The sequence below is a fragment of the Mustela putorius genome, unplaced genomic scaffold (genome assembly GCF_011764305.1).
Source record: "Mustela putorius furo isolate JIRA1106 unplaced genomic scaffold, ASM1176430v1.1 tig00003875_pilon_pilon_pilon, whole genome shotgun sequence".
In the NCBI taxonomy this organism is placed as follows: Eukaryota; Metazoa; Chordata; class Mammalia; order Carnivora; family Mustelidae; genus Mustela; species Mustela putorius.
In genome coordinates, this window is record NW_025422026.1 from 1,475,263 (window position 1) to 1,501,210 (window position 25,948).

Sequence of the window (25,948 nt, forward strand, 5' to 3'; positions counted from 1 at the left end):
GGTGCGAATGGCAAGTGACACCTGTGCCGCTCGGGGAGGGGCACAGACACACGCATCCGCGGAGGGGGCCTCCTGCAGGAGAAGGCAGCCGGCCGCTCCCCATTACCTGTAGGCCCTGAACGGCCAGACTCCCAGATTCATGCTTTGTAAGGTCACTTGGACTGGAGTTTGGGAAACAGAGGACAGTGCCAGACTGTGGGCAAAAGAGGCCAAAAGTGGGTCAGGATCCTGCAAAGGCTGCGAGCCTGGACCCCGGGAGTGAGGGGACAGGGACGGGAGAGGGGAGGGGACGGGCGACAGCGGCACTCCAGAGGTGAACGCCACAGGCCCCGGCACAGGCGGGGCGCCGGGGTGAGAGCAACGTCTAGAAGATGCCCGGTTTCCGGGCACGAGCAAACCTCCCGCACAGAATCCCGGCTCCCACGCTGGGAGGCCATCTGCCAGCCCGCAGCCCACGGCGCGGTTCATTTCCAAAGCAGACACCACAAGCAAACAAGGAATTTCTAACCCATAGGACATTAGACCTTAAATCTTAAGTGATTGACACACAGAGACACGGAGATGGAAGTAAAGCATTTAAATCCTAAAAGGTCTTGGTCTAGACTGTCAAGAGCTACACAGACACGGACTCACAGGGGGAGCAAATGAAGTCATGACGAAGTGCTAGAACATTCCGGGGGAACTGCGCACACACGGACAGGTCGGTGAACAGTCGCCGAGCCTGCCCAGCCTGTCCAAGACTGAGCAGGCCCAGGACAGGACGCGCTGAGACCGTGTCCCCATGGGGCAAGATCCCTGGCCCTCACCCTCGGTTGGGACCACAGCGCCACCCCAAATGCTGGAGAGACTTCCTGACACGTCGCCAACCAGCAAGACAGGCTCCAGATCACACCGTCATCTCCTGCGTTTTTATTCACGTCCTGCCTGGTTTGGGAAGGTGGTTTAGCATCAGCGACACTGGAAAGCAGGTGGTCTGGGACACAGCCCGGGCCGCGGGCGTCAGGGTTTAGGGGGATGGCTCTCGTACAGGACTTCGTCCACCTTCATGTCATTCTCGTCCACGGGGACCTGCAGGCAGATCTGCTCCCGGAAGGCCAAGGCCATGGTGTAGGGCCCCACGTCCTGCTCCCGCAGACAGCGCTTCAGGTACGCGTCATAGTAGCCCCTGCCTCTCCCCAGGCGGTTCCCGTGCTCGTCGAAGCCGAGACCCGGCACGAAGATGAGATCGAGGCCCCCTGCGGGAGAGAGGAGCACAGGTGAGAGGGTGAATGGTTTCTGGAAGAGACGGACCCCTCAAGGTCTGCGTTCCGCTGTGGGATGACATCTACCCTCTCCTCAACTGATGAAGAAACACTCGACCGCTCTAGAAAATCCGGTGAGCACAGGTCAGAGAATCCGGGACGGACACTCAGCGGCTCCGGGAGCCCATCCCCATGTCTCCAGGCGTTCTCCTGTGTACACCTCGGACGACATGGGTCTGCACCGTGGAAGCCCACGGCGACGTGGATGTGTTTTACAATAGGGGATAGTGCTGTAAATGCACTTCCTCGTTCTTACAATTTTCTTGACAATGTTTGCCTTCCTCTGGCTTAGTGCACTGCGGGATACAGCACACCACAGAGAGCGCGCGAAAGACGTGATCGCCAACTGTGTGTGTCAACGGCAAGTCCTCCAGGCAACAGGCCGCTACGAGCAGGTACGCTCTGGAGGAGAAGAGACCCATGTGGATCTGCGGCCACATGGGGAGGGTGGCACCCCCAACCCCTGAGTAGTTCAAAGGTCAACCATATGTAAAAAAATGCCAGATTCTCAGACCCCATCCACACCTACAGAGAGTTTCCTTGGATAGCGACTAAGAACATTTTTTCTTTCTTTTTTAAAGCATCTCTGCGATCCCACACACCGACCAGGTTGGGGAGCCAGTGTCCCAGCACCGTGACAACTGGAGGGGCGAGAGAGGGTCCGAGAGAAGCTGCAACGGACGGAGCTGTCCTCCACGTCAGCGATCAGGCAGATGAGGACAGCGGTGGCGGGCGCCAAGGCCTGCCTGGCTGTCAGCTTCCCCGGACTCACAGGGGAGCAGGCTTCAGCCCAGACAGGGACACTTTAAAGGTACAAAAGGGGGCCTCAACTGTCCTCTGGCTGGGATCCTGCCAGGGAACACGGGGACCAGGAGTGGACACACATGATCGAGACAAAGCAGGTGGCCGGGGCTCGGGGTACAAGGCAGGGTCTTGGAGGCAACAAAACGCTGGCGACTGTGAGGGGTGTGGGGAGGTCCGTGAAGGAGGCAGGACAGACCGCGACGTGAGAGCTGCTCGGATTTGGTCAGTCCCACTGGGGGCCCTGCTAGCGTCCGGCAGCAGGTACGTGGGACCAGCACAAATCAAGAGCCACCGCACAAGCCCGACTCGGGGCTGGGCCCAGCGGCCTCCCCTGCTGGCTGCCTGACGGCTGTGTGGGAGCCTCTGGGCGACCTCGAGCTTGGCACGGACACACTCCCCAGGCAGCCCGCTGCCAAGAATGTCCCAGCTTGGAAGCCGTGACTCCTCGGGAACAGGGTGTTCAGGGAGAGGTGCTCAGACTGCCGGCCAGGCTGGCCCCCCGTGGGCCGCAGCTGCTCTGACTATGCGCAGACGTGTGGGGTGAGCCCAGCGCACACCTGCCAAGCAGTGCCTGCCAGAAGCCCGCAGAGCCCGCCTCCGACCGCTGTCGTGACCTTCCGTGTAAACCGGCTTGTCTTTCCTGGCCAAACCTGCTCATGGGCCCTGGTCCCCGACTTTCACTTTCTTCCCTGACCCCGGCCTGCTCCTCCTCCTCCCATGGGATGAACGGGGGGGTGCATGCACGGAGACCGGGCTCACTCCGGGTCCTCCCGTGTTGCCAGAGCACGCTGGGGCTGAAAGCTTGGCTCCGTCATCTACACACGCACACACGCGCGCAAACACACGTGCACACACGCACGCACACACACACGTGCGCACACACGCGCACACACATCGTTTCCCAGGCTCCTGCCGGAGATGGAGCTCAGCCAGGATAAAACGAGCGAGTGTGTGACCCCCATCCCCGCAGAAGCTCTGCCAACTGCCTGAAAGCAACAGGGACAGGGACAGGGCGCCCCCGAGGCCTCGCCAGTGGGACAGGCCGCGTGCCGGCTGGTCGGGGAAGGACATGTGGGAACCTTGGTGGGACCTGGGTGTTTAAGGATGTGCCAGAACTGGGTTCAGGTATGTTTCAGAAAGTAAGGGAAGGTCGCAGGAGCAGAGTAACGGGGGCGGGGGGTGGGGGACACAGATAGGGCAGAAGGACCCCGTTGAGGAGCAGGGGTCACGAGAGAGGAGTCTGCCAGGTTGGGGTATGAAGGTTCGGGAGGTAGAGGCAAAGCGACCCCCTCAGGTTGGCAGAAAAACAACAAACAACCCAACCCCACCACAGACAGAGGACCTGAGCGGACAGTTCTCCAGAGAAGACCAGAAAGGGCCGAAAGACACGTGATCTCCGTACATTAATTTTGTATCTGGGACCTTACTGTAACCGTTTATCAATCCCAGCAATTTTCAGCTGGAGTCTCTCGGATTTTTATATATGGTACCATGTCATCTGCAGACAGTGGAGGCTTTACTTCTTCCACCCCCGTGTGGATTTCTTTCTTTTTCTTGTCGAACTGCTGTGGTTAAAACACTCAGTACTACGTTGAATAACGCTGGAGAGAAGGGACATCCTCATCTTGTCCCTGATCGTGGGGGACAAGCTCTCCGTTCTTTCCCAGGGACGGATGCTGGCCGCAGGATTCTCCTCCACGGCCTTCACTGTGTGGAGGTTTGTGCACGCAGATCCACTTTGTTTAGAGCGGCCATCAGGAATAGGTGTTGGATTTTGTCAGAGGCTTTTTCTGCAGCTATCAGGGTGGCCACGATTTGTATTCTTCGTTTTGCTCACGTGAGGACCGTGTGCGCTGACTGGGGAGTACGGAGCCGTCCTCCATACGCCCCGGGATAAATCCCACTTGATCTCTGGGAGTGATGCTGTTACTGTGTCACTGAATGTGGTTCACCAGTGTTTTGTTGAGGACTTTGGTTCCTGTTCATCAGGGATCTCTTCTGTGTCTATAGTGTCTTTATCTGGGTTTGGTAGGAGGGTAATGCTGGCCTCTCAGAACGAATCTGGAAGCATTCCTTCCTCTTTTTTTGGAACATTCAAGGACAGTAAGTAGTAACTCGTCCTTAAACGTTTCATAGACTTTCTTGTAACTCATCTGTCCCTGGACTCTTGTTTATTGGGAGTTTTTTGTTTTTTCTGTTTTGTTTTTTTGTTTGTTTGTTTCGTTTTTGTTTCTGAAGTAGGTTCCATGCCTAGAGTGGAGCCCAACACCGGGCCTGAACTCACAACCTGACCATGACTGAGCTGAAATCATGAGTTGGACGCTCAACCAACAGGGCCACCCAGGGGCCCCAGGGGGCAGCTTCTTGTTTACCAACTCAATTTCGTTACTAGTAACTGCGCTGTTGAGACTTCCTGTGTCTCTCTGATTCAGTTTTGGAGCTAAGAGGCACAGAAGGAGATGTTCAATGTCACTCGTTACCGGGGAAATGCAGATCAATACCTCAACGACATGTCACCTCACGCCTGCTGGGATGGCCGTTTAAAATGCCGCATATAATGAATGTTGCTGAGGCCCTGGGGAGACGGGAACTCTGTGCATCGTTGCCGGGAGCATAAGAAGGTGCAGCACCTATGGACGACGGTGCAAACCTTCCCTACAAAATCAGAAGTGGAACAACTAGGTGTACTAGCCACAGAGCGCCCGTGGAACGCGGGTCTTGAAGAGGGCTTTGGGACCCCTGCTCAGAGCAGCCTCCCTCACAACAGTCCAGAGGCAGAAACACCCAAACGTCCGCTGACAGCTGCAGGGACAAGCACAGGGAGACTCACGCACGGGGTGCTACCCAGCCATGGAAGAAAGGAGCCCGCACCTGCTATGGATGCGGAAGGCACCAGGTTAATGAAATAAACCAGGTGCAGAAGGACAAGTACCGCAGGAGTCCCGCGCAGGCAGCGTCTGGGGTGGCCGAACTTGGACGTGCTGTGGGGTCACGGGAGCCGGGGAGGAGAAGACACGGGGGGCTTCCCTGGGTGCCGGCCTTACCAGGCAGGACGAGAAGACATGGCGGATGCCTGCCGTCCCGCACTGTGCCCAGAGCCAACGTGGACGCCACTCTGAAAATTCTGTTGAGAGAGTGGCTCTCGGGGCACCTGGGTGGCTCAGAGGGTTAAAGCCTCTGCCTTCGGCTCAGGGTCCTGGGATCGAGCCCCGCATCGGGCTCTCTGCTCAGCGGGAAGCCTGCTTCCTTCTCTCTCTCTGTCTGCCTCTCTGCCTACTTGTTATCTCTGTCAAATAAAAAAAAAAGAGAGAGAGAGAATGGCTCTCACGTTATGTGTTACTTACCACATTTTTTTAATGCAAAGATACCAAAAGGAAAGCCAGGAGGAAATCAAGATTGCCACCCGTCAATACGTGAGGAAGGGAAGCCAGAATTTCAGAGCACCCACCTCCAGGCCACTAGAAGAAGAGAAGGAAGACAGGAGGCAGCGAGACAAGAAACTACCTTTCTCAAGTCCCTTGCAGTCCAGGTGGTCTCGCTCCCCCTAGTGTCACAGCCCCCACGTGCACTATAGCTCTCACGGCGCTCCCCTGGGTCTGGACGGAGGAGGCAAAGGGCCGGGAAGACGGTGAGTGTTACCTCGCAAGGTCGCTAGAAGCGAGCTCTACAATGAGTAAGCACGGAGAACGGCTCCGGGACTCTCAGGTGACAAGAGGCCGCGAGGAGGCCCTTCTCGGGCAGGAGTCCGACAATCTGTGTGGGGTGTTGCTGCTGGATCCGCGGCCAACAGGATGGGTAGCACGACTCCCTTCAACCGTGGGGTCACCTGTGGTCCCGGCTCCACGTCCTCAGAAGCCCGCTCTGGCCTGCGTCTACGTGACGAACCCAAGTGTCTTCCTGAAACACGGAGACTCCTTGCTTGACCTCATCTGTCTGCTGTCGCTACAAGTTCTTCCTGGGTCCTCCCCATCATCCCATGCGTGCCCCCACCTCCCCCACGCACACCCTGGGCTGCGTCACGCTGTCACAGCACGGTCCTGGATGCTTTCCCTCCCCAGAGGCGAGGCCCTGACGAGGCCTGAAGGTCACGCACAGGTTTAACAAGCTCCCCTTGCACCCACCGGTCCGACCCTGGGCCGTCCCCACTAGTGTGGGACCCCAGACCCTCCCGAACGCCCTGCAAGGTCAAAACCCGGCAGGGACAGCAGGAAAAATGCTTGGTCTGTGCACAAGTCCTCCAAGCGCCTCTGGTGGCTCTGTTTTCACCGCAGGCTCCATGCGAGAGGGCAGTGACGTAGGGCTCCACGCGCACGGAGACCCCACCTGATCCTGCTCAGTCGTGCGTGCCTCACAGACAGCCCCGCCGCACCGAACTGCACCTGCCACTCAGAACGTGCGCCCCATATGGCCCGAGACTGCCCCACACAGTCATGAAGGTGGTTCTGCGCTCCAGGGCCAAGGCTGAGCTTCAGACCCACAACCTGCGTCTGCTCAGACCGGGGCTCTCCTCCGTCTCGGCGGGCTCTAGACCGCCAGTGCCCCCTGGAGGCAGTCCATGGCAGCGACTCTGAGGTTCCTTCTCCATAGCTCTGCCTCTGTGAGGCTTTCCTGCTTCAGTCCCGAGCGGGGAGAAGCAGCTGGAAACAGTGCCCGCCGCAGAAGGCTGGCCATGACCGTGAGACTAGGTGATGCCTGTAAATGCCTCCGCCCAGGGCCAGGCCAGGCTGCGTCTGATGAGAGGCTGTTGCCAAGAGCGCTCCTTTTCTCATTAAGAAATGTCAGACATTGTTGCTCGAGCCCGGTAGCTGGGGAAGGGGTGGGGGTCTGCAGTCTTCCGGGGGATGCTCCAGCCGGAGCCTTCCCACCTCCCCTTGGAAGGGGCTCGCACCCGCGCTCTCAGCTCCGGGCATGGAAGGAGACCGGGGAGGGCTCTGTGCAGAACATTCCCCGTACAGTCAGAGAATAAACAATCCAGGCTCGTGGCCACAGGGTCCTTACAACGACTTAACTCTGCCCCGTGGTCCAAAAGCAACCACGGACAGTCCGTGCACTAACGCATGTGGCTGTGCTCTAGGAAGGCTTAACCGGGGCCAGTGGCAGGTCCGCTGTGGCCCGTGGGCTGCTGGCTGCTGACCCCGCCCTAGAACATAAGGGAGGAGTTTCAGGGAGAAGGGACCGGAACGCTGGCAGTCAGGACGAGTACGGTCAGGACAGGAAAATACGCATTAGATTTGGCCACGATGAAAGCACAGGGGCAAGGGTGCACCCAGCGGGGACACGAGGACAGACACAGGGACACACGGACAGACACGGAGCTGCAGACCTTCATGCACCGAAACAGAAAGAACAGGAACTAGGCCCAGAAAGAAAACAAAGACAGAGGGTTTCCTCGGTGCCTAGACGGGCCCGGAAGCACTGCGCTCGGCGCTGAGGACAGTCCAGCAGCGCACGGCGTCCTCGTTCTCCCTGGCCGTGGAGGCGGCAGCTGGCCGTGGACCCTCTTCGGGCACCCTGACCTCTGACTCCTGCCCTGGGTGGCCTGTCCTTGCCCAATCCTGCAGAGAAGGCTGGAAATGAGGAGCCTCAGAGCCTGGGAGCCACGCAGCACTGCTTCCTGCCCCTCTCCTCACTAGCGCAGGGCCGGGCCCGAATCTGCGGGCCGCCCCCTCCAGGTGCCACTGCACCACCGGCAGGGTGCCCGCCTGCACCAGTCTGCCCCAGCGCACGGTCCTCCTGCAAGCCCAGCGGGTGCCCGCCTCCAGGCCCTGCCTGTCTCGATCCCCCCCAAACTCAGCCTTCATCCTGACTCCCCTTACTCAAAGCCTTGAGTTAATCAGAGTCTCTCAAAGACAACATCCAAGTTCTCTGACTGGGTCGGGGGCGGGACCCACACACCTCAGCCCCATCACGGCTCCAGCACGGTCTGTCCTGAAACACGGGCATTCCTGTTACAACGAAGGGCCCACCGCCCCACAGCCCGGCCCCATGAGCTCCTGCGGGCCAGTCTCGACTCCTGCTACGCTGTTCTCCACGCTGGCAAGGTCCTCTAATCACTGTGTTGACCTGTCTGGTCGCGACAGTCCCAATGTGCACAAACCTCAGTTAAACGTCCACACACGCCCCCTGCCCATGAACTGCAGTGTGGCCTGCCCTTATCCGACACGGCGAGGAGGGGGAGGAGTCCCTTCCTCGCCTTCTGGGGACAGTTGTCTCCTTTTCCCAGAACGATGCCAGGTCCGGTTCTATTTCCTAGGAGAGAAGCCAGAGTGAGGACAGAGCGACGTCTGACTAGATCCAAGTGGTCTCTGTTCGTGCCTCCCATGCACGGACTCTTCCCCACAGTCCGGCTTCTAGAAGGGAAGAGAAGGAGCAGGGGCTCCGTGTCTTCCACACCCATGACAGGGCAAGTGCCATGCCACACGCCAGGGAGAGGGGGTGACTAGATCGGCTGCTCAGTACATCCACAGGGTGAGGGAGGAGGCCGGGGCTCATGCGCCCAGTTCACGAACAGAGACCCGAGCTCCATGCTCAGAGAACCCAAACACCGCCTTAGCTCCAAAGAGAAACAACTGAGGGCTGCCACCCGGGGGGCACCGCTCCTGCTGCCAAGGGCACCAGCGGGGCCAGGCACAGGGATGGAGGAAGCACCAGGAGGGCCTGAGTCCCAGCGCCAGCTTGTAGTAGCCGGGAGACGTCCGTCAAACTGCATCGACCAGAAACCCGAGGTGGACAGCACGTGAGGACGTAAAGAGTTTCTCAGCTATTCAAGCCACATGTCAACTTAACCGGTGGCTGTGAGCAGAGTCCCTGGCCCGTAGCTCATGACAGACAAGGAGCCAAAATCCTGAAATAAAATCCAGAACCAGAAGTTCAGGAGGGCTCTTGCCGCAGAACTCTCAGAAATCGATACCAGATACCAGATGCTTTGAGCTCATCGGGGTGCCTCTGAAAAAACAGAGGGACACAGGAGCCCTCCCCCGGGTCCCCTGTCCTGGTGCACAGGGTCCCGCAGTCATGGGATCACAGTACAAACACGCACGTCGGTTCAAGCGTTTACCTCCCTGCAGGCGCGGGCTGCCCTAGAGGGACGCCGAGGAGACCACCTCGGTCGGGCAGAGAGCTGGCTGTACACTGTAAACGCAGCGCCGTTCACCCGCCCTGCTACGTCACAGGCCATTCTGGCCCTTTGGGACCCTCCATGCAGAATCAAATATACTGTAGTAAAAGCCATCTTTTTTATTATTGGAGCACCTGGGTGGCTCAGGAGGTTAAGTGTCTGCCTTTGGCTCGGGTCATGATCTCAGGGTCATGGGATTGAGTCCCGTGTGGGGCTCTCTGCTCTGTGGGGAGCCTGCTTCTCCCTCTACCGCTCCCCCTGCTTATGCTCTCTCTCCTCCTTTCTGTTGAATAAATAAATAAAATCTTTTTTTTTTAAAAAAGATTTTATTTATTCAGAGAGAGTCACAAGCAGAGGGAGGGGCAGAGAGAGAAACCCGAAGCTGACTTCCCGCTGAGTGCAGAGCCCAACACGGGACTCACTCTCATGCTTCTGAGATCGTGACCTGAGCCAAAATCAGGACTCAGATGCTCAACCGACTGAGCCCTCCCCAAGCACCCCAAATATCATCTTTGAAAGACAATCGTCTGTGACTGATCATTTCTGTGTTGTTAATCTAAAATCCACTCTTTGAACACAGGGCCTAACGCTTATGTCTAAATACAGGGACTGTCCTTGTCACGGGAGCACGGGAGCCCATGCTGGCCACGGGAGCCATTCCCTCCGTGCCCCCAGGCAGGCCAGCGCTCATCCACTAACGAGGTCTTCAGGATATAAGACGGTCTCTGCATGCCTTTGAGTTAAACCTAAGTGTTGATGAGTTCCAGGCTTTCATTCAGCCCTGTGAACACGGACTACGTGTCCAAATGAACAAAGTGGAGATGATGGGAATCAGACTCTTCTAGAAGGGCCGAAAGCCAAGACAGAAGCAGCGTGGGTGGTATTTGGTGACGGAGCTGCTGAGAGTGTCACCAACGGTACCCCCTCCCAGCCGACCCAGGGAGCCTAGAAAACCTCAGGGACAACAGCACGGAAGCTGAGCTAAGGTGAACTATGAAGGCCGATCAGCCCCTAGAATACAGCTGAGCCTCTTTGGGACAGCTCGGGAAGGGTCCAAAGAAAACCGGCGATAGGGACCGGCTCTGGAGAAACAAATTGGGGGGGAGGAGGACCTCCCTCGTCTCAGTCCGTCCTTCTGCTGTTTGGATTTTTTACCACATTCGTAGATAACCAAAAATTTTTAAAAGACTTATTTATTTGAGAGAGCGAGCGACAGAGAGCATGAGTGAGGAAAGGGACAACGGGAAAGGGAGAGAGAGAATCTCACACAGGCTCCCCACTGAGTGCAGAGCCCGGCCTGGGGCTCGATCCCAAGACTCCAAGATCACAACCTGAGCTGAAATCAAGAGTGAGATGCTTAACCAACTGAGCCACCCAAAAACCCTCCCCCCAGATATTTTTTTAAAAATCCTTTGGAAGTATCGACCCTCAAACATTTCCAGGACGAGGGCCTCGGAGGCCATCTGACGTGGCAGGCGAGCGTCCTTCCAGAGAGAACACCGCATGGGGACACTGACCTACCAGTGACTTGCCAAGGAAGATATTGCTCAAGTTGCCTGTCTCCCCCTAAAACTCGGTGTCCTCTCCCTAAGATAGAAACCATACCACCACCTGAGGCGGGGGTGTCCAAACGAGCAGAGGCGGCACGGGAAGGAGCTAGCAGGTACTCAGCAAACACATGGTTGGTAAACTCTGGGCACGAGTGTAACCCGTTCTCTTCACAGTGACTCCGAAAGTCACTTTTTCTCCAGGAATGCAAACACGTGTAACAGGAATGCTGGGCCAGGGGAGGAGGGGTGACTCTCTAGAGCCACCTGCTGTCACAGTGAGAACCGTGCAGGCCAGAGATGCCCCAGGTCAGCCGGCACAGAGCAGGGAGCCAGGGGGACTCACAAACATGCCGTCCCCGAAACAGGTGTCCCAGGAAATATGTTCCCCATTCCACCGGGGCTCTCTCTTTGCCCAGGCCCCTAGAGGAGAATCTGATTACAAATCCAGGAGATTAGAGTCACTCTTTGACAACCCCATTTAAAAACCACGTAAGTGCCAGATGCTGTGCCAGAACATGACTGGCCAGATGACCTCCCAGTGTCTCCCCAACAGCCCCGCGAGGGTGGGAATTACTATCCCGGCTCTTCAGATAGGAAAACCAAGGCTCAAAGAGAGCACGCATCTGCCCAAGGCCATACAGGCGGGAAATGCGAGGGCCGGAGTGTGGGCGCTGATTTCCCAGGGCTCGCAAGGGGCGGAAGGTCTTTGTTCCCTGCCTGGAAGGATAAAGCAGACAAGGGATGTGCTCCTTACCAGCCCTGGTTGGGGGAGGGGAGTCAGTCCAGCGGACACAACCATGTCTCAGTCAGGTTAAGGTCATGGTGAGAGGCAGACAGCACAGTCGAACTGGGGAAATTCCAGCAGGGAGTGCGGGAGGGAGCGGTCGGAGGGCAGGCGGGGCAGGAGCCTTGGCCACCCCCAGGCCCGCAGGTAGAGAGGTGAGAGCGGGGAGGGCAAGGCTCTGGGTACTGAGAGCTGTAGCCAGAGGGGCTGCTGGCCGGGATGGGGGTCTGGGCAGGGGAAGCACCGAGGGCAGGGGCAGGCGGGAGCAAACACCCAGCTCTCCCTCCCACGGCCTATGGTTTCTGTCAGGGCCTCCCACAGGCTGAAGACCCAGAAGCCAGGACCAGGTGCCTCTGATGTGGTCCACGAAGGGGGACTTCCCCCGCACCAAGCAAGTGACAGAGACAGACAGCTGCTTGGGCGGGGAGGGGATTTGCACTGGGACCCAACAAACAATTTATATGCGCCTGTGATCCGTGCTTACTTCCGGGTTTGGGGAACTGGATGTGTTTATTATTTCTTTACATGCCTCAGCACTGCTTGAGTAAGTCTCATCTTTATCGTCAGAAGAACGCTCTCTTCCTTTAGAACCTTCCTTTCAGAGCCCTCAGAAAACCTCTGCGTCTCCCTCTGAAAATGCACTTCAAACACGTTTGCTTTTTTAGGTATATCCTTTACTGTATCGTAAAGCTGGCTAGCATGACGCAAAAAAAATAAGCCAAAACTTAATAATAAACTTAATAAATGACTAAAAGTCCTTAGGAAATTATCCTTTCATTTGCATTTCTCAAATCATCAATAGGACCAACAGCAAGTGAGGCACTAAGGACCCGAGAGGTAGCAGTGACGTCCCCCCACCAGAGGACGGGGCTCAGCCAACCACAGCTGGGGTCAGATCTGGCCCATCGCCTGCTGTTGTAAACTAAGTTTCATTCTTTCTTTTTTATTTTATTTTATTTTATTTTATTTTATTTTATTTATTTGAGAGAGAAAGTGAGAGAGACTAACAGGGAGAAGCAGACTCCCACTGAGCAGGGAGCCTGATACAGGCTCGATCCTAGGACCCTGAGATCGCGACCTGAGCAGAAGGCAGAGGCCTTAGCGACTGAGCCCCCCAGGTGCCCTGTAAATCAAGTTTCAATGGAACACAGCCACGCTCCGCATCCACACAGAAACAGCAAGCTGCATGGTCACAGCAGATAACGGAGGGCGCACGGAGCCCTAAATATTAACCTTTACAGAAACCATTTGCCATGCCTGCCCAGCTTTAGAACATCCCCTGTAAGTTACAAAGGAAAAATGGTAACAATGTACCTCTACGAAGGAGAAAGGGCAACAATGTACCCTTACAAAGAAGAACCCATAAGGGCTACTGTTAGAAAGGAGAAACGGCAACAATGAACCCCTACAAAGGAGAAACAGTAGCCCTGGGGCCGCTACAAAGTTGCAACAGTAACAGCACAGCGCAGCTCCTCCCCACAGAGCAGACGCAGACCACAATCAGTCCTACTGGAGAAAGAGAACTAAACTGAACCCCAGACGTGCAGAAGGCTGTGCAGGAGATGGAACTGCGGCAACGGCCTCATCCAAATGGCTCTCAGGGTCACATTCATTCTGGTTCCGAGCCTGTGACACTGTCCCTGCTGCTGGTCACCACGGAGCTCCTCGGAAGGCCTCTCCCACTGAGAAGATGCTGCGGGACGTCCTGCGATCCCCGCTAACTTCTGGCAGCCTCCAGCCGTGCGCGGCCCCTCGGCCACCTGCAACACCAGTGGACGGAACAATTCCATTTCTCAGCTCGGTTTACGAGCAAAGCTTAGCGGTTTGGAGGACTTCAAGGACAATTCCTCATCCATCCGTGTGACACAATCAAGAAATAAAGGAAGCCAGCAATGGAAAAGCAAATGCCATATGACTGCAGAGAAACGGCATCTCAGAAACAGCTGATTCACCGAGACGGGGAGCAGGAGGCTGTCTGCCAGGGCCCGGGGCTGTGGAGCTCGGGCAGAGGCTCCGACGGGCAAGAGGGAAGGTAGCCGAGGTCTGTTCCGCAAGGCTATGCACGCCTGGTATGTTCCAGAGCTCCACACGGAGAGGTGGCTGGCATGGAGAGCTGCGTACACTTTCACCACAGTCAGAAGCAGATGTAAGAGCTTGGCTGCTCAGGAAAATTCAAGCACGTGGGGCAGGCAGTTTGTCCCAGGCATGGGCCCTGCGAAGCCGGGCTCTGGGGACAGGAGGAGCCTGGTGCATGGGAGAGCCATGAAGAACGGTCCCTCCCGACAGGCAAACCCACGTGGGTTTCCGGAGCTGCCTGTGTTGTTCCCACTTTTCTGGAGATCAGCCCTCGAAGTGATCAGCCTGAATAATGACGGCATCGTCCCTCTGCCTCACAAACTTATTAGCAAGATGGAAACTTCTCCTGATCCGCCAAGTCTCTCGCCAGCATGTGCATGAGCACTTCAAAGTCCTGCAAACTCTGGCTCCCTACATTTTGCTAAAATAAACCACCCAGGACACGGTATCCCTTCGCGACCCTGGGAGGACTCGTGGCCTGGCTGCCATGAGCCGTGGATCGCGGCCGACCGATCCTGCGACTGCAGGCCCGACATAATGTAACCAGGGGCTTGGAAACAACAGTCGCTGGTGTTCACAGACACCGTCTTCCGAGGGTCCCAAGTGCCATTCACACTCCAGCCACCCTTGCGACCTGCTTCTGGAAGCCTTCTGGTCAGGGAGTAACCTGCCCTCGGAGCCCTTCACATTCCCCAACAGCTGCTACAGCAGCTGGACGGGAACGTGGCTCACCGGATGGACACAGTAACTCTCCGGACTCCAGGATCCAACACACCGACACACAGTGTGCACGTGGATGAGTGCGCACGTCTCACACCCCCACGCTGGGGTGACCTAAGTGACGAGGGAGGAAGCGCAGAGGCGGGAGGAAGGCCAGCATCCGCGGAGAAGGGAGTTCACCCCGGCACACCGGCGCGTGGAGGGGCGTCGGCCCGACCAGCCATGGAAGGCTGAGGAGGATCCCGGCACTCGGGATGGGGAGCCAGGGACGGAGGACCAGGAACGCACGCAAAGAGCAGGGGCCCGGAGTCGGAGCAGCAGGGAGTGTGTTCAGGGCCGGTGACCGGCTCTCTCTGGAAGGGCCCACCAGCAAGACGTCTGGAAGCGCACATTAGACCACAGCGAGACACATCTCCGGTGACAAACCCACGTCATTCTGTGGGCTGAGCTGCTGACGCCCGGGCTCAGCTTCCAAGAGGAAGACCAGCCGCCCCAGAGCCCAAACGGACTGCGGCAGAATCTGAACTTGCGGGGCGCGTGGGAGAGTCACAGAGGGAGAGGACAGCATCCTCGAGACCTCAGGAAAGAACCTGACTTTGCTGCCGTCCTAAACAAATTCTACATGGAATACCCCTAGTGAAGGAGTGCTGGGCGGCTCTGTGGGCTGAGCGTCCGAGTCCTGATCTCAGGGTCACGAGATCGAGCCCTGCATCCGGCTCTGTGCTAGGTGTGGAGTCTGCTTTAAAAAAAAATTAAAAATGTTCCTAGTTAAGCCATTTCATTCCTTGTTAAGATTTGTCACAAATCTACCAGCTCCTCCCATGTGCCAACAGCACCATCTCAGCGGGGCTCCTGGGGTTGGCCTCCGCGGCCAGGCCTCCAGGCTACAAACCCATCCCTGGACTCCTTAGCCAACAGGAGAACTGGATTGCCCTCTAGCTCCCTGACACGTTTACAAGGAGGGACACTCCCGCATTCGGGTAGCGCCTGCACAAGCCTGCATGTGTGACAGAACCACACAGAAGCGCGTGTACGTGTCCCGCACACTGTGGCATGCGCATGTATACAGGTGACACGGAGTCAGCTGCAGTGGGACCCGTGTCCCGTGGTCACCACTCCACCACAGATCTGGGAGATGCCACCGCGGGGGCAGGCTGGGGGAACAGAACCCAGCACCCCCTCCCCGCGGCTGTTTCTGTAATTTATTATTTCAAAATAACAAGTTTCCAAAATGTTCAGAAAAAGCATCTCCTGCTGTGACCTCCAATGCCAAGAATCTCGAACCAAACCAGCTCCCAACTACCTTGGATCTCGCCTTCCTCCGACAGACCTCAAGCTCGAAGCACAACAGAGCATCCCCCTTGGCTGGGGTCTCCGTGTGGCCGACAGCGGGCTGTGAGCAGGTGACTCTCCCTGCAACACAGCCCCGGCCGGCCCGTCAGTCGGTGGGTCACGGACCATGTGCACCGTGCCCGCGCCCTCCCCTCACTCGGCTCCTCCAGCAGGCCTGGATGAGCTCACAGCAGCGGTGAGTGTGGGACAACAGGTGTTCTGAGCGCGAGCGCGACTGCGCCCGGCCACCTTCCTCACAGTATGGTTCTAACTGTGCCGTTGCATCATGAGTGTCTGTCGTTCGCCTCCTACGGGGTCTTGTTTACTAACCTGACTTCACCGTAAGTACGCACAGTCTGGAAAAAACACTGAGTACTTCGGGTCCCGGACCTCCCTGGTTTCAGGCGTCCGCTGGGGGGCAGGAACACAGCCCCTCGGCTAAGGGGGAGTGATCGTAACGTATTCACTACTCGCCCGGACCCACACGCTCTCCAGCCTGCCACACGCGTGTCCCGCCTGTCAAGTGTCTGTGCTCAGGTGACTCCCAACTTCCCTTCACGGCTCAGCCCACCATGACTTCCTTCAGCTGCACCCGATGCCCGGGGCTCTCACGGCCGCCGAGCCCAGGGAGTGCTGGGGCTCACCACGGGCGCCCGCCGGAGTCCTGCCTCTGCCCTACAGATGACCCCCCTCCCCCCACCGCTTCCCACGAGCAGACATGAACAAGGCGGCCGGCGGAGTAAAGGGAGGTTAGAAACTTCCCGAAACTCGGCATCACCCGCTTTCTCACTTTGTCTAATGTGGCCGGTGAGTGCGCCTCTCACTTCCTGCCCTGATCTCTCACGACACAGAACAAAAAACCTTTTTTCCCCTGCTTGGAGTCTTTGCTGGAAAAGATCACGGACTCCCCCGGCATGTGGAACCGAGTGGTTTCTAGGACATCCCCCCGACCTCACCAGCCAGGCCGTGCGGCGAGGGCGTAGTTCTGCCACTGCCCACACACACCTGCTAGTGTTCCATCCACAGAGCGACGAAGAAGGGACACTGGAACATGGGTCGTCCTCGCACCCGGTAATGCTACATTCAGGCGACAAAAGTTAGCTGTTTTCGGTTTGTTTCACCCAATTATTATAACCCAAGAGCTGATGTCATTAAGAGGCTCTAGAGAGCTACCCAGAAAAACCAAACAGTGTTTCTGTCCCCGACAATGTGACTTCTAGGTGGGGCTACACATTTCTCTTCTCTGTGACTTTGGTGGCTGACTTTTACCGTCATCTGGGTTTTACAAGAACATCTGGGGTTTGGCCTCGCCCACATGCCTGTGTGACCTTGGATGGGTCGTTTCCTGTCTAGGTCTGTGCCTCCGGCTGCAGGACGGAAGGACTGAGTCAGAGGATCTCCGAAACCCCCTCCTGCCCAACAGCCCCCGGTGTGCTAGTTAAGTGAATAAAGGGGTGAGATGTGGGATACCGCAGATAAAACCACCTCGGACCCACGCTGACATCTGCAGGAAACTGGGGAACCCTCAGCACCCATAAGTCCAACAGCCCTTAAGGACCCAGCCTGGGACACCTCACTTTGAACACATGACAGCAGCGATGTAAGCTTCTCATTGTATTACATTTTCTGGGTGCCTGGGGGGCTCAGTCATTAAGCGTCTGCCTTCAGCTCAGGTCATGATCCAGGGTCCTGGGACTAAGTCTCGCATCAGGCTCCCTGCTCAGCAGAGTCTGCTTCTCCCTCTGCCGCTCTCCCTGCTTGTGCTCTTTCTCTCTCTCTTTCTCAAATAAATGACATTTTTAAAAAAATAAAGATTTCTAATATTCGATTTTCTAGGACTTAAGAAAACGTTGAAGAAAATAACTTTAACGTTGCTTCCAAGACTTCTGGTCCCATCTGGAAATCTGAGCCCACGCTCCTCAGCTTTCCTGCACAAGAACTTGACAACACAGTGGAAAAATATTCTACTCACAATAACAAAAAATACTAATTGACCAGGAATGCACTTCACAAGCAACAAGCAGAAACAGTATGACTCAAACCAAACACGTCTACAGAGGAACTCAGAACAGGCCTGGGACAACAGGGGAGACCGCACTCCTGCAGACACTTAAATGATGTAAAAAAAATGTATTTCCCGGGGCACCTGGGTGGCTCAGTGGGTTAAGCCTCTGCCTTCGGCTCAGGTCATGATCCCAGAGTTCTGCTCAGCAGGGAGCCTGCTTCCTTCCTCCTCTCTTTGTCTTCCTGCCCCTCTGCCTACTTGTGATCTCTGTCAAATAAATAAATAAAATCTTTAAAAAAAAATGTATTTCCCACAAACTAACCTCGAACTTTAACACAATTCCAACCAAGATCTCTAGAGGATGTGGGGAAGAAATGGACAAGATAATTTTAAAGTTAATCTCAAAAATGAAGGGTTCACAATAGTCTGCTACATTTTTAAAACTAAGAATTGTGGGGGCTGGACTCTCTCTAGCAGCATCACCATGCGCTGAGGGGTCTCACCTGGCCACACCGATCACCCGTCAGGGTTGGGACACACCCGTGGAAGAGACCAACACATCCAGGAACAGACCCAAACACACAAGAATGTAGTCTCTGAAAACGGTGGCATTTCAAAGGAGTGGGGAGAGGGCACATTATTTATGAAATGTTGTTGGGACATCTGACTTTTTTTTTTTTAAGTAAAAAATTAGGTTTCTCTCATATACATGAACACATGTTCAAAAAGAATTAATAATTTTTTTTAAGATTTTATTTATTTATTTGACAGAGAGATCACAAGCAGGCAGAGAGAGAGGAAGGGAAACAAGCTCCCTGCTGAGCAGAGAGCCTGATACAGGGCTCGATCCCAAGACCCCGGGATCATGACCTGAGCTGAAGGCAGAGGCTTAACCCATTGAGCCACCCAGGTGCCCCCAAAATTAATATTTTAACATTCAAAAATAAAGTACTAGGATAAAATAAAAATTTTTATATTCTCTAGAATGTAGAAAGACTCCCTAAAAATGAAGCCAAAGGCAGAAGTTGTAAAGGAAAAGACTGATCTCACTAATAAGGTTTTAATCCATCCGTACCCCTCAAAACAGAAACACACACAAAGAAGAAAATGATAAAAACATTTACAGCACCAACTCGTGGCTAAATTTAATAAAGAATTGTTACCAACTGGAAAGGAAATGATGAACACAAAAAATATATTTATTCCCCAACATAAATGGGGCAAAGAATAACACTTTACAAAAGACAAATTAGGTTAAACAACACAAAGCTTAGTACAGATTTTGACATTTGCCATAACGAACAAGTCACCCACTGCAGCTCTTCAGAGAGGGAGGAGGACAGTAGGACGCGATTGGGGACTTCCTCTTGGTTAATTCTACGAAACAAAACCAGAAGCACTGGTGAGTCCACACCGTTACTTCTAGGCCTGAGAATCCACGCAGCACGGGTGGGCAGATGCCCAGGCGGGTTTCTCCGGAGCCTGCCGCCCACCTTCTTCAACGTGGGGCTGGCACCCTGTCTCCTCCCAGCAGCGCCCCCCGGGGAACCAACCCCACCTCACGCCGAAGGCCTGGCTCAGCCACGTCCTCCCAGACTCGTCAGACCGAGAGCGCCTCCACCCCGGAACCCCGGGCGGTCCGGGCACACACCTGTGGCGCCCTCGTCACCAGGCCTGCGGCCAACGCCCCACAAGCGATGGGCATCACCACCATCGACAGCGCCTGCTACGTCACGAGCAGGGTAGAAGCCTCACCCAGAGTTTTTCATGCAGCCCTCGTGACGCCTCAGCGACACAGGCCTCACCGTCTGCATCCCCAAATGAGGGGCCGAGACTCAGAGGGATGACGAGGTCTCCCGCGTCCCCTCGGCCAGTCCATGATGGAGCCAGGGACCAAACCCACTGCTCCCCCGCCCTCCACACAGCGGGCTCCGTCCTCCGCAGTCTGCGCCCCGAGGGCCCTAGACCCCGGACCTCGTGTGGCTTTTCCTTACAGGACATCGCTTGCCACCGGCATATGGTAAGGGCTCACGAGCTCGTGGACATTCATCGTCGCCGTGTTCGTCCATCCGTCCCAGGAAAGGAAACGGCCCTGTTCCGCGCCGGAGGTGGGTGTGCGAAGCCGCCAGACGTGGGCGTGGGAAGCCGCCAGAGGTGGGTGCGCAAAGCTGATGGACGTGGGTTTGTGAAGACGCTCGGACGTGGGTGTGTGAAGCCGGCAGAGATGGTTGTGCAAAGCCACTGGACGTGGGTGTGCGAAGCCGCCGGACATGGGTGTGCGAAGCCGCCAGAGGTGGGTGTGTGAAGCTGCTTGGACGTGGGTGTGCAAAGCCACCAAACATGGATGTGCAAAGCTGCCGGAGGTGGGTGTGTAAAGCTGCTCGGACGTGGGTGTGCGAAGCCGCCAGAGGTGGGTGTGCAACACCGCTGGACGTGGGTGTGCGAAGCCGCCAGAGGTGGGTGCGCAAAGCTGACGGACGTGGGTGTGTAAAGCCGGCAGAGGTGGGTATGCGAAGTCGCCAGACGTGGGTGTGCGAAGCCGCCATAGGTGGGTGTGCGAAGCCGCCGGACGTGGGTGTGCGAAGCTGCTCGGATGTGGGTGTGCGAAGCCAGCATGGGTGGGTGTGCGAAGCCGCCAGACGTGGGTGTGAAGCCACACGGCCTCTCCTGGGAAGCACAAGGGATGCACCCACAGGACTTCCGCCCCGTCCCCACCGCACGGCTAAGCGGGCCCGACAGAGTGACTCGCGTGAATACACGGACACGTGTCGTGGTGCTCTCTAGGCTGCTGCTTATAACTTAGAAAACAGCAGCGGCCTGATTTGCATCAGCACAGGACCGCTGCGGACAGAGCTCGTCCACGCTTCGCGACCCCTGACAACACGGAGTCAATCGCTGAGTGCGGCCATGCAAGTCATTCTAAGTTTTCTTAACAAGTGAAAAAGAAAACGCAGAGCGGAACGAAGAGCGTCGCGCTGCACCGACTTCTTAAGAAGAGCGCACATGACGGAGGGGTACCCTGCAGCGTTCGCGGCGCTCAGGTCTGGGGAATGGACGGGACAACTCTGACTGGTCATCGTGTCCCTTGCTCGACCTCCAAAATCACGGCCCCGCACGCGTGATCGCTTCCACGAAGAGCGAAGGAGCTGCTGCTCCGCCACATGGGCTCGTCATCCACATCCGTCCTGCACTCACAGAAACGCCACGCGGCGTGGACGGGCCCAGCCGCCGGCAGCCTGACGCCCTGGGCCTTCCCGCTCGCCCGCTCGCAAACCGTATCCTCACTGTGAGGCTGTGGTGGCTTCCACGCGGCCGGGCCTCTTCCCCGCCAAGGGACAGACAGTGTATGTAGGTCACGCCTGCCTTCAGCACTTTTCGCTTTACTGCCAAACCCAGAGAGGGTGCCCAAGAGGCCAGTCCTGCCGCTGGTGGCTCTTCCTTACGGCTTAGCGCTAGCGGACCTTGGAGCCACAAACGCGAAGTTCACGATCGCCCCTGGAGGGCCAGACGGCCCAGGCTGCTGGTCGAGCGCAGGCTGTGGTCGTATTTCTAATTTCCCGCTTCCCTGGATCGTACGAGCCCCAAGAAAAGAGTGTCTCGCCACAAGACACAGCCTCCCTTTCATCTGCTTTTTCTATGGCAGAAGCTGACGGACGGAGAATGACCTGACCGGCAGCCTCTGGAGTCGAGGAGGAGGCAGACACCCATTTCTGTGGACTTAGAGGCTGTTTTCTCCTTCTAGCTGACCCTTTCCAAATTTATACTTATATTTTCTCCCTACTTTTTGCAAACGATAATGATCTAAGAAATAATTTCAAAAGCCCAGGACCTAAAAAAACCTCATGTAGATGAGGGAATGACCATCACTCTGGCCCATGTCTGTCAGTTTCATGGTCCACCCTTCGGCTCCTGCTTATAAAATCGGGGTTCACCCCAGCAGTGCAGAGTCCTACCCCACGACTCCCGAATCCACATCATCGTTTCCTGACCTCCAGATATATGCACCCCACTAACTACCTACAGCCACCCCTGGGGGCCCCAGAACCCCCTCAACCTGGTTCGCTCCTGCTCCCCACCCCTCCCACGCCCCCAGCTCGGTGAACAGCACCACACCCCAAAGCCGGGCTGTGCTCCAAGCGGCCTGACGTGGTCTGTCACCAAGACAAACCCTGCCTGTGTCAGGGCCCACGTGTCCTCTCCGTCCGTCGAGTGGTGGCTACTTATCCTCCTATTCCAGCACATTCCCCGCTGATGCCTCTCCGTGTCTCGGTGGGCTTTGTCTCCCCAGCCCGCCCCCTCCTAAGGCTAGCAGCACGGTCTTTCCAAAACTGAGACTGTCCCCGTCACTCCCCTGATTACAGTATTTCGCCCCCCCCCCCCGCCAGCACCTGCAGGATGAAAGTCAAGCCCAGATGCAGGACGGCTATGGTCCTGCACGAGTCGGGGCTGCGGGTGTCCGCTGTGGAGGCAGCCCGAGGCCACAGCCAGTGCGGGCGGAGCGTGGCCGAGGCCGCTGCTTGTCCACCTGCACCCCATCCCCCCTCACACCCACCTGCCCTCCCCCCCTCGTCACGGGACCAGCACCTCACTCAGGAGCCCACGAACCCCACACAGCAAGATTCCTGCCAAGCCTCTCATGTTTACCACACGGCCCCGACAGAGAATGTGTGTGGACGGGGACAATCACGGGTTCGCGCCCGTGGCTGAAAACACAGCGTGGACGCGGGGACCATCGCCAGGAGAGTGAAGCCAGTCCTCCGTGTTCTTACCATCATCACCAGCATCATAAAGACGGGGGAGGGAACTTCCGGGGTGAGAGCTTCCAGCACAGGATTTTCAAAAGCAAAACTGTGCTGCACTCGCGGTAAGGGCGTACGATGCCATCACCCAATATGCAGAGCACAAATGGCGGCGGGGGTGGGGGGGTGGAGCATGCAGCTGAGTTGCTGTATTTGGGGGGGTTAACATTTAAGCTGGGTCTTGAAAAGGGAGGATTCCGATCCCAGCACGCTGCCAAAGACGAGGGGCATTTCAGGAGGAAGGCTCAGAGACCTTCTCAGGAAGAGGAAAACACAGACACCCACACGCTCACACCTCTCTGCTCGGTATTGCTACGGAGGCGGGACTTCTGTTCCAGGCACGGCTGGAGTCCAAGCCAGGTGAGTTTTCGGGTCCCTCTGGCAGCAGTGGGAGGTGAGGACGGCAAGTGACGGCAGGCCAGCTGGCTGACAGGTCCCACCACACCCTGGAGCGGAGAACTCAGCCCAGCACCAACCGGGCTCCACGGGCAAAGGGAGACTTCCTCTCATCGACCGGCTCAGCACCCCCGAGGTCGCCTCTGACCTTTGTGTTTCCATGCGGAAAATTCTCTAACCGTTTTTCTAGAAAGAACACGTCATAATGCATCATAAAGGAACATCCCAGTCTTGTGACCTTTCAAAATGCCATAGTGAAGAATTGTAAAGCGGTGTTTTGCTGCTGAAGACATTCGAACAGACGCTCCTGGCTCTTGCCACACAACAGAGGAACAAGATGGAGGACTCCAGGGTCCCGGGGTCTGCCCAGGACTGTTCATTAATCCTTGGAAGAGGGCTCTGCGGGGACGGAGGGACAGACGGACAGAGAATGAGGGACCCCTTGCTGGGCAAGACAAGGCACTGTCTCTGAGGCCACGGGAAGCCGTGGTGGGGCTTGTCCACACACAGCTCTCACCGTTAAGAATCACAATTTACTTTGTTCTAATTCAAACTCCTCCTAAAAATTCTGCCTCTTCTCTGAATTGAATATAGACAAAAATGTACATAAGCCTAATGGACACTTTAATGTTTCTATCAGAGGTAAAAAATAAATAAATAAATAAAAATTGAACAAGAAAAAGCGTTTAAAACTTGAGGTTCTGTACGTGGGGAGTTAAGTCACCTGGCTTAGTCCCTTGAATGACGTGTCTGTGGGCGGCACCGGGACCCTCGATGAATCGTTACCCGGGACCAGGGCACCGAGCCAGTTTGCCCGTCTTGGCTGGTGTGACAGGCCCTAACCTCCAAGGAAGAATCTCTTCATCTTACTGGGCTGGGAGGGAACAAGAAGTAAATCACACTCCGTGGAACAAGCACATGCTCCGAAGCTGCTCCCAGGAAGCCCGTCCCGAGGGCGCTCGTCCTTCCAGCAAAGGCCCGGGCTGTCCCTCCTGAGCGTCTACTGGAATATAAAGTGGGAAAACGAGCAACTTGACGTCAGGACCAGTGTGCTTTCAGACACAGGGACTCAGTGCTCGCTCTTCCCTGGGAAACCAGGACAACGTTCCCACAAACTCGATCGCGCAGGGTACCAGCCCCGGGAATCACGTTCATGCTGAAGGCAGTTGGGACGGAGAAGCACGGCCCAGGGAGACCACGGTCTTCATGAGGGAGGCTTTGGGAAGGGAAATGGCCCCCCCACGGCCGCTGGAGGGGAGGCAGGAGAACAGGGGGACCCGCATCCCTAACTGCCCGTGAGTCCTCGGGCAGTCACTCGACCTCCCATCTGACAACCAGGCAGACGCGGTGAGGACTACAGGGCCTGTCCTGCCTCCCATAGTGCCTACGTCCGGGGACAGCCCCCCACCGCACAGAGGTCCCGGAAACTCCTGCACGGCCCCAGGGGACACGCTCCAAAGTTACAGGTGCTTTATTTTTAGTCGTGTTGATTTATTCTGAAAGTTCACGTAAAAGTAGTGGAGGGGATTTTTGTGAAGCAAAAGACACACGTCAAAGGTCTGGTAACCTCACTTCCAGTAAGAGCACGAGCTGTCACTATAAATCCCCCGAAGCATCCAACCACAGAAAACGTTAGGGCTGCTTATGTCTTGGCTTAGGAAATTCAGTGAAGAATGCCCAGTCGTCGTGGCGGCGTGGGAGGCCCCATGGGCCCGGCCGGGGAGGGCCCGCAGATGGGATTCTGCTCGGCGCTCTGACCCAGGAGACGCAAGCTCCTCTCGGTCTGGTATCACCACCGGTACACGGCGTTCCAGAGCGGCCCCGTCCACAGCTCCTTTCTCCCCGTCGCGCACCCGGGGTGCACCAAGAGCTGTGTGCTGACCCCCACACCTCCCATGTCCCACCCGTCTTTCGCACGAACTGAGACACACAGACCCAAGGCCCGCACGCAGACGCCCAGCGCCGCCATGGCGGCCGCAGCAGACAGCTAGGGAGCGCACGGCACCTTAACTTGAACTCGCAGTGTCCCCAAACCAGTGCTGGGACAAGAGCAAGTCCCAGGTTATTCCCTCCCAGGACTGGTGTCAGTCAACCCTTCACTCACAAACACCAAGTAAAAATGTCACAGCATCTTATGAAACAACAATTTCTATTGTTTTTTTTTTTTAAGATTTTATTTATTTATTTGACAGAGATCACAAGTAGGCAGAGAGGCAGGCAGAGAGAGAGAGGAGGAAGCAGGCTCCCTGCTGAGCAGAGAGCCCGATGCGGGGCTCGATCCCAGGACCCTGAGATCATGACCTGAGTCAAAGGCAGAGGCTTTAACCCACTGAGCCACCCAGGCGCCCCAATTTCTATTGTTTTAACAAAGATTTTTATTTACTAATTAGAGAGGAAGCAGGAGCAGGGAGGAGAGGAAGAAGCAGAATTCCGGCTGAGCAAGGAGCTCGATACAGGACTCGATCCCAGGACCCCAGATCCTGACCTGAGCAAAGGCAGATGCTCAACCAACTGAGCCCCCCAGATGCACCTTTATCACTAAGGAAATTACAAGGGTGTTAGGAACTCTGTGCCAGAAGCCAGCGCCAAAGACCGAATACATGTATTTTGTATAAATCACAGATCCATGAAGTCTATCAGTAATAAAGGAAATGCAGCCCCGAGGAGAAATAAAATGGGGGTTGCCCATGGGAAGCAGGTGAGTGGGAATTACAGAAGGAAGGAGTGAGGTTTGGGGGGAAGTTAGGAAGGTCTGGAAAAGGCAGCTGAGCTCAGGAGTAGCAACCACCGTTTACCAAGTGCCGAGCCCACGAGGGACCACTCAAGGGACGTCGCACAGATCCGAGCCCGTCTGTCCTCTCAACACAGACAGTGGGGACCAAGCTCATCCGCACTTCTCACATGAGAAACACGTGTACTTTGAGGCGGTAAGTAACTTGTCTGAATGGTAAGACCTAGACTAGCACTCAGTCAGCCTGACTCAAAGGGGCTAGACCACAAGACACTGCCTGCGAGGGACACGTGAGACCTCCTAGCCCCCGAGAAACGGGGGGAGCAGAGTTCA

The 25,948-nt window shown here is 56.3% G+C and overlaps 1 protein-coding gene across 1 annotated transcript in view; it reads right to left on the minus strand.

The window, feature by feature from the left end:
- Positions 1-886: 886 nt before the first annotated feature.
- Positions 887-25,948, minus strand: part of LOC101677139 (5-formyltetrahydrofolate cyclo-ligase) — a 35,495-nt gene continuing 10,433 nt past the window's right edge. The window contains exon 3 of the mRNA XM_045067148.1: positions 887-1,235. Within this exon, the coding sequence (XP_044923083.1) occupies positions 1,000-1,235 (236 nt within the window). The 3' untranslated portion in view covers positions 887-999. The remainder of the gene's footprint in view (positions 1,236-25,948) is intronic.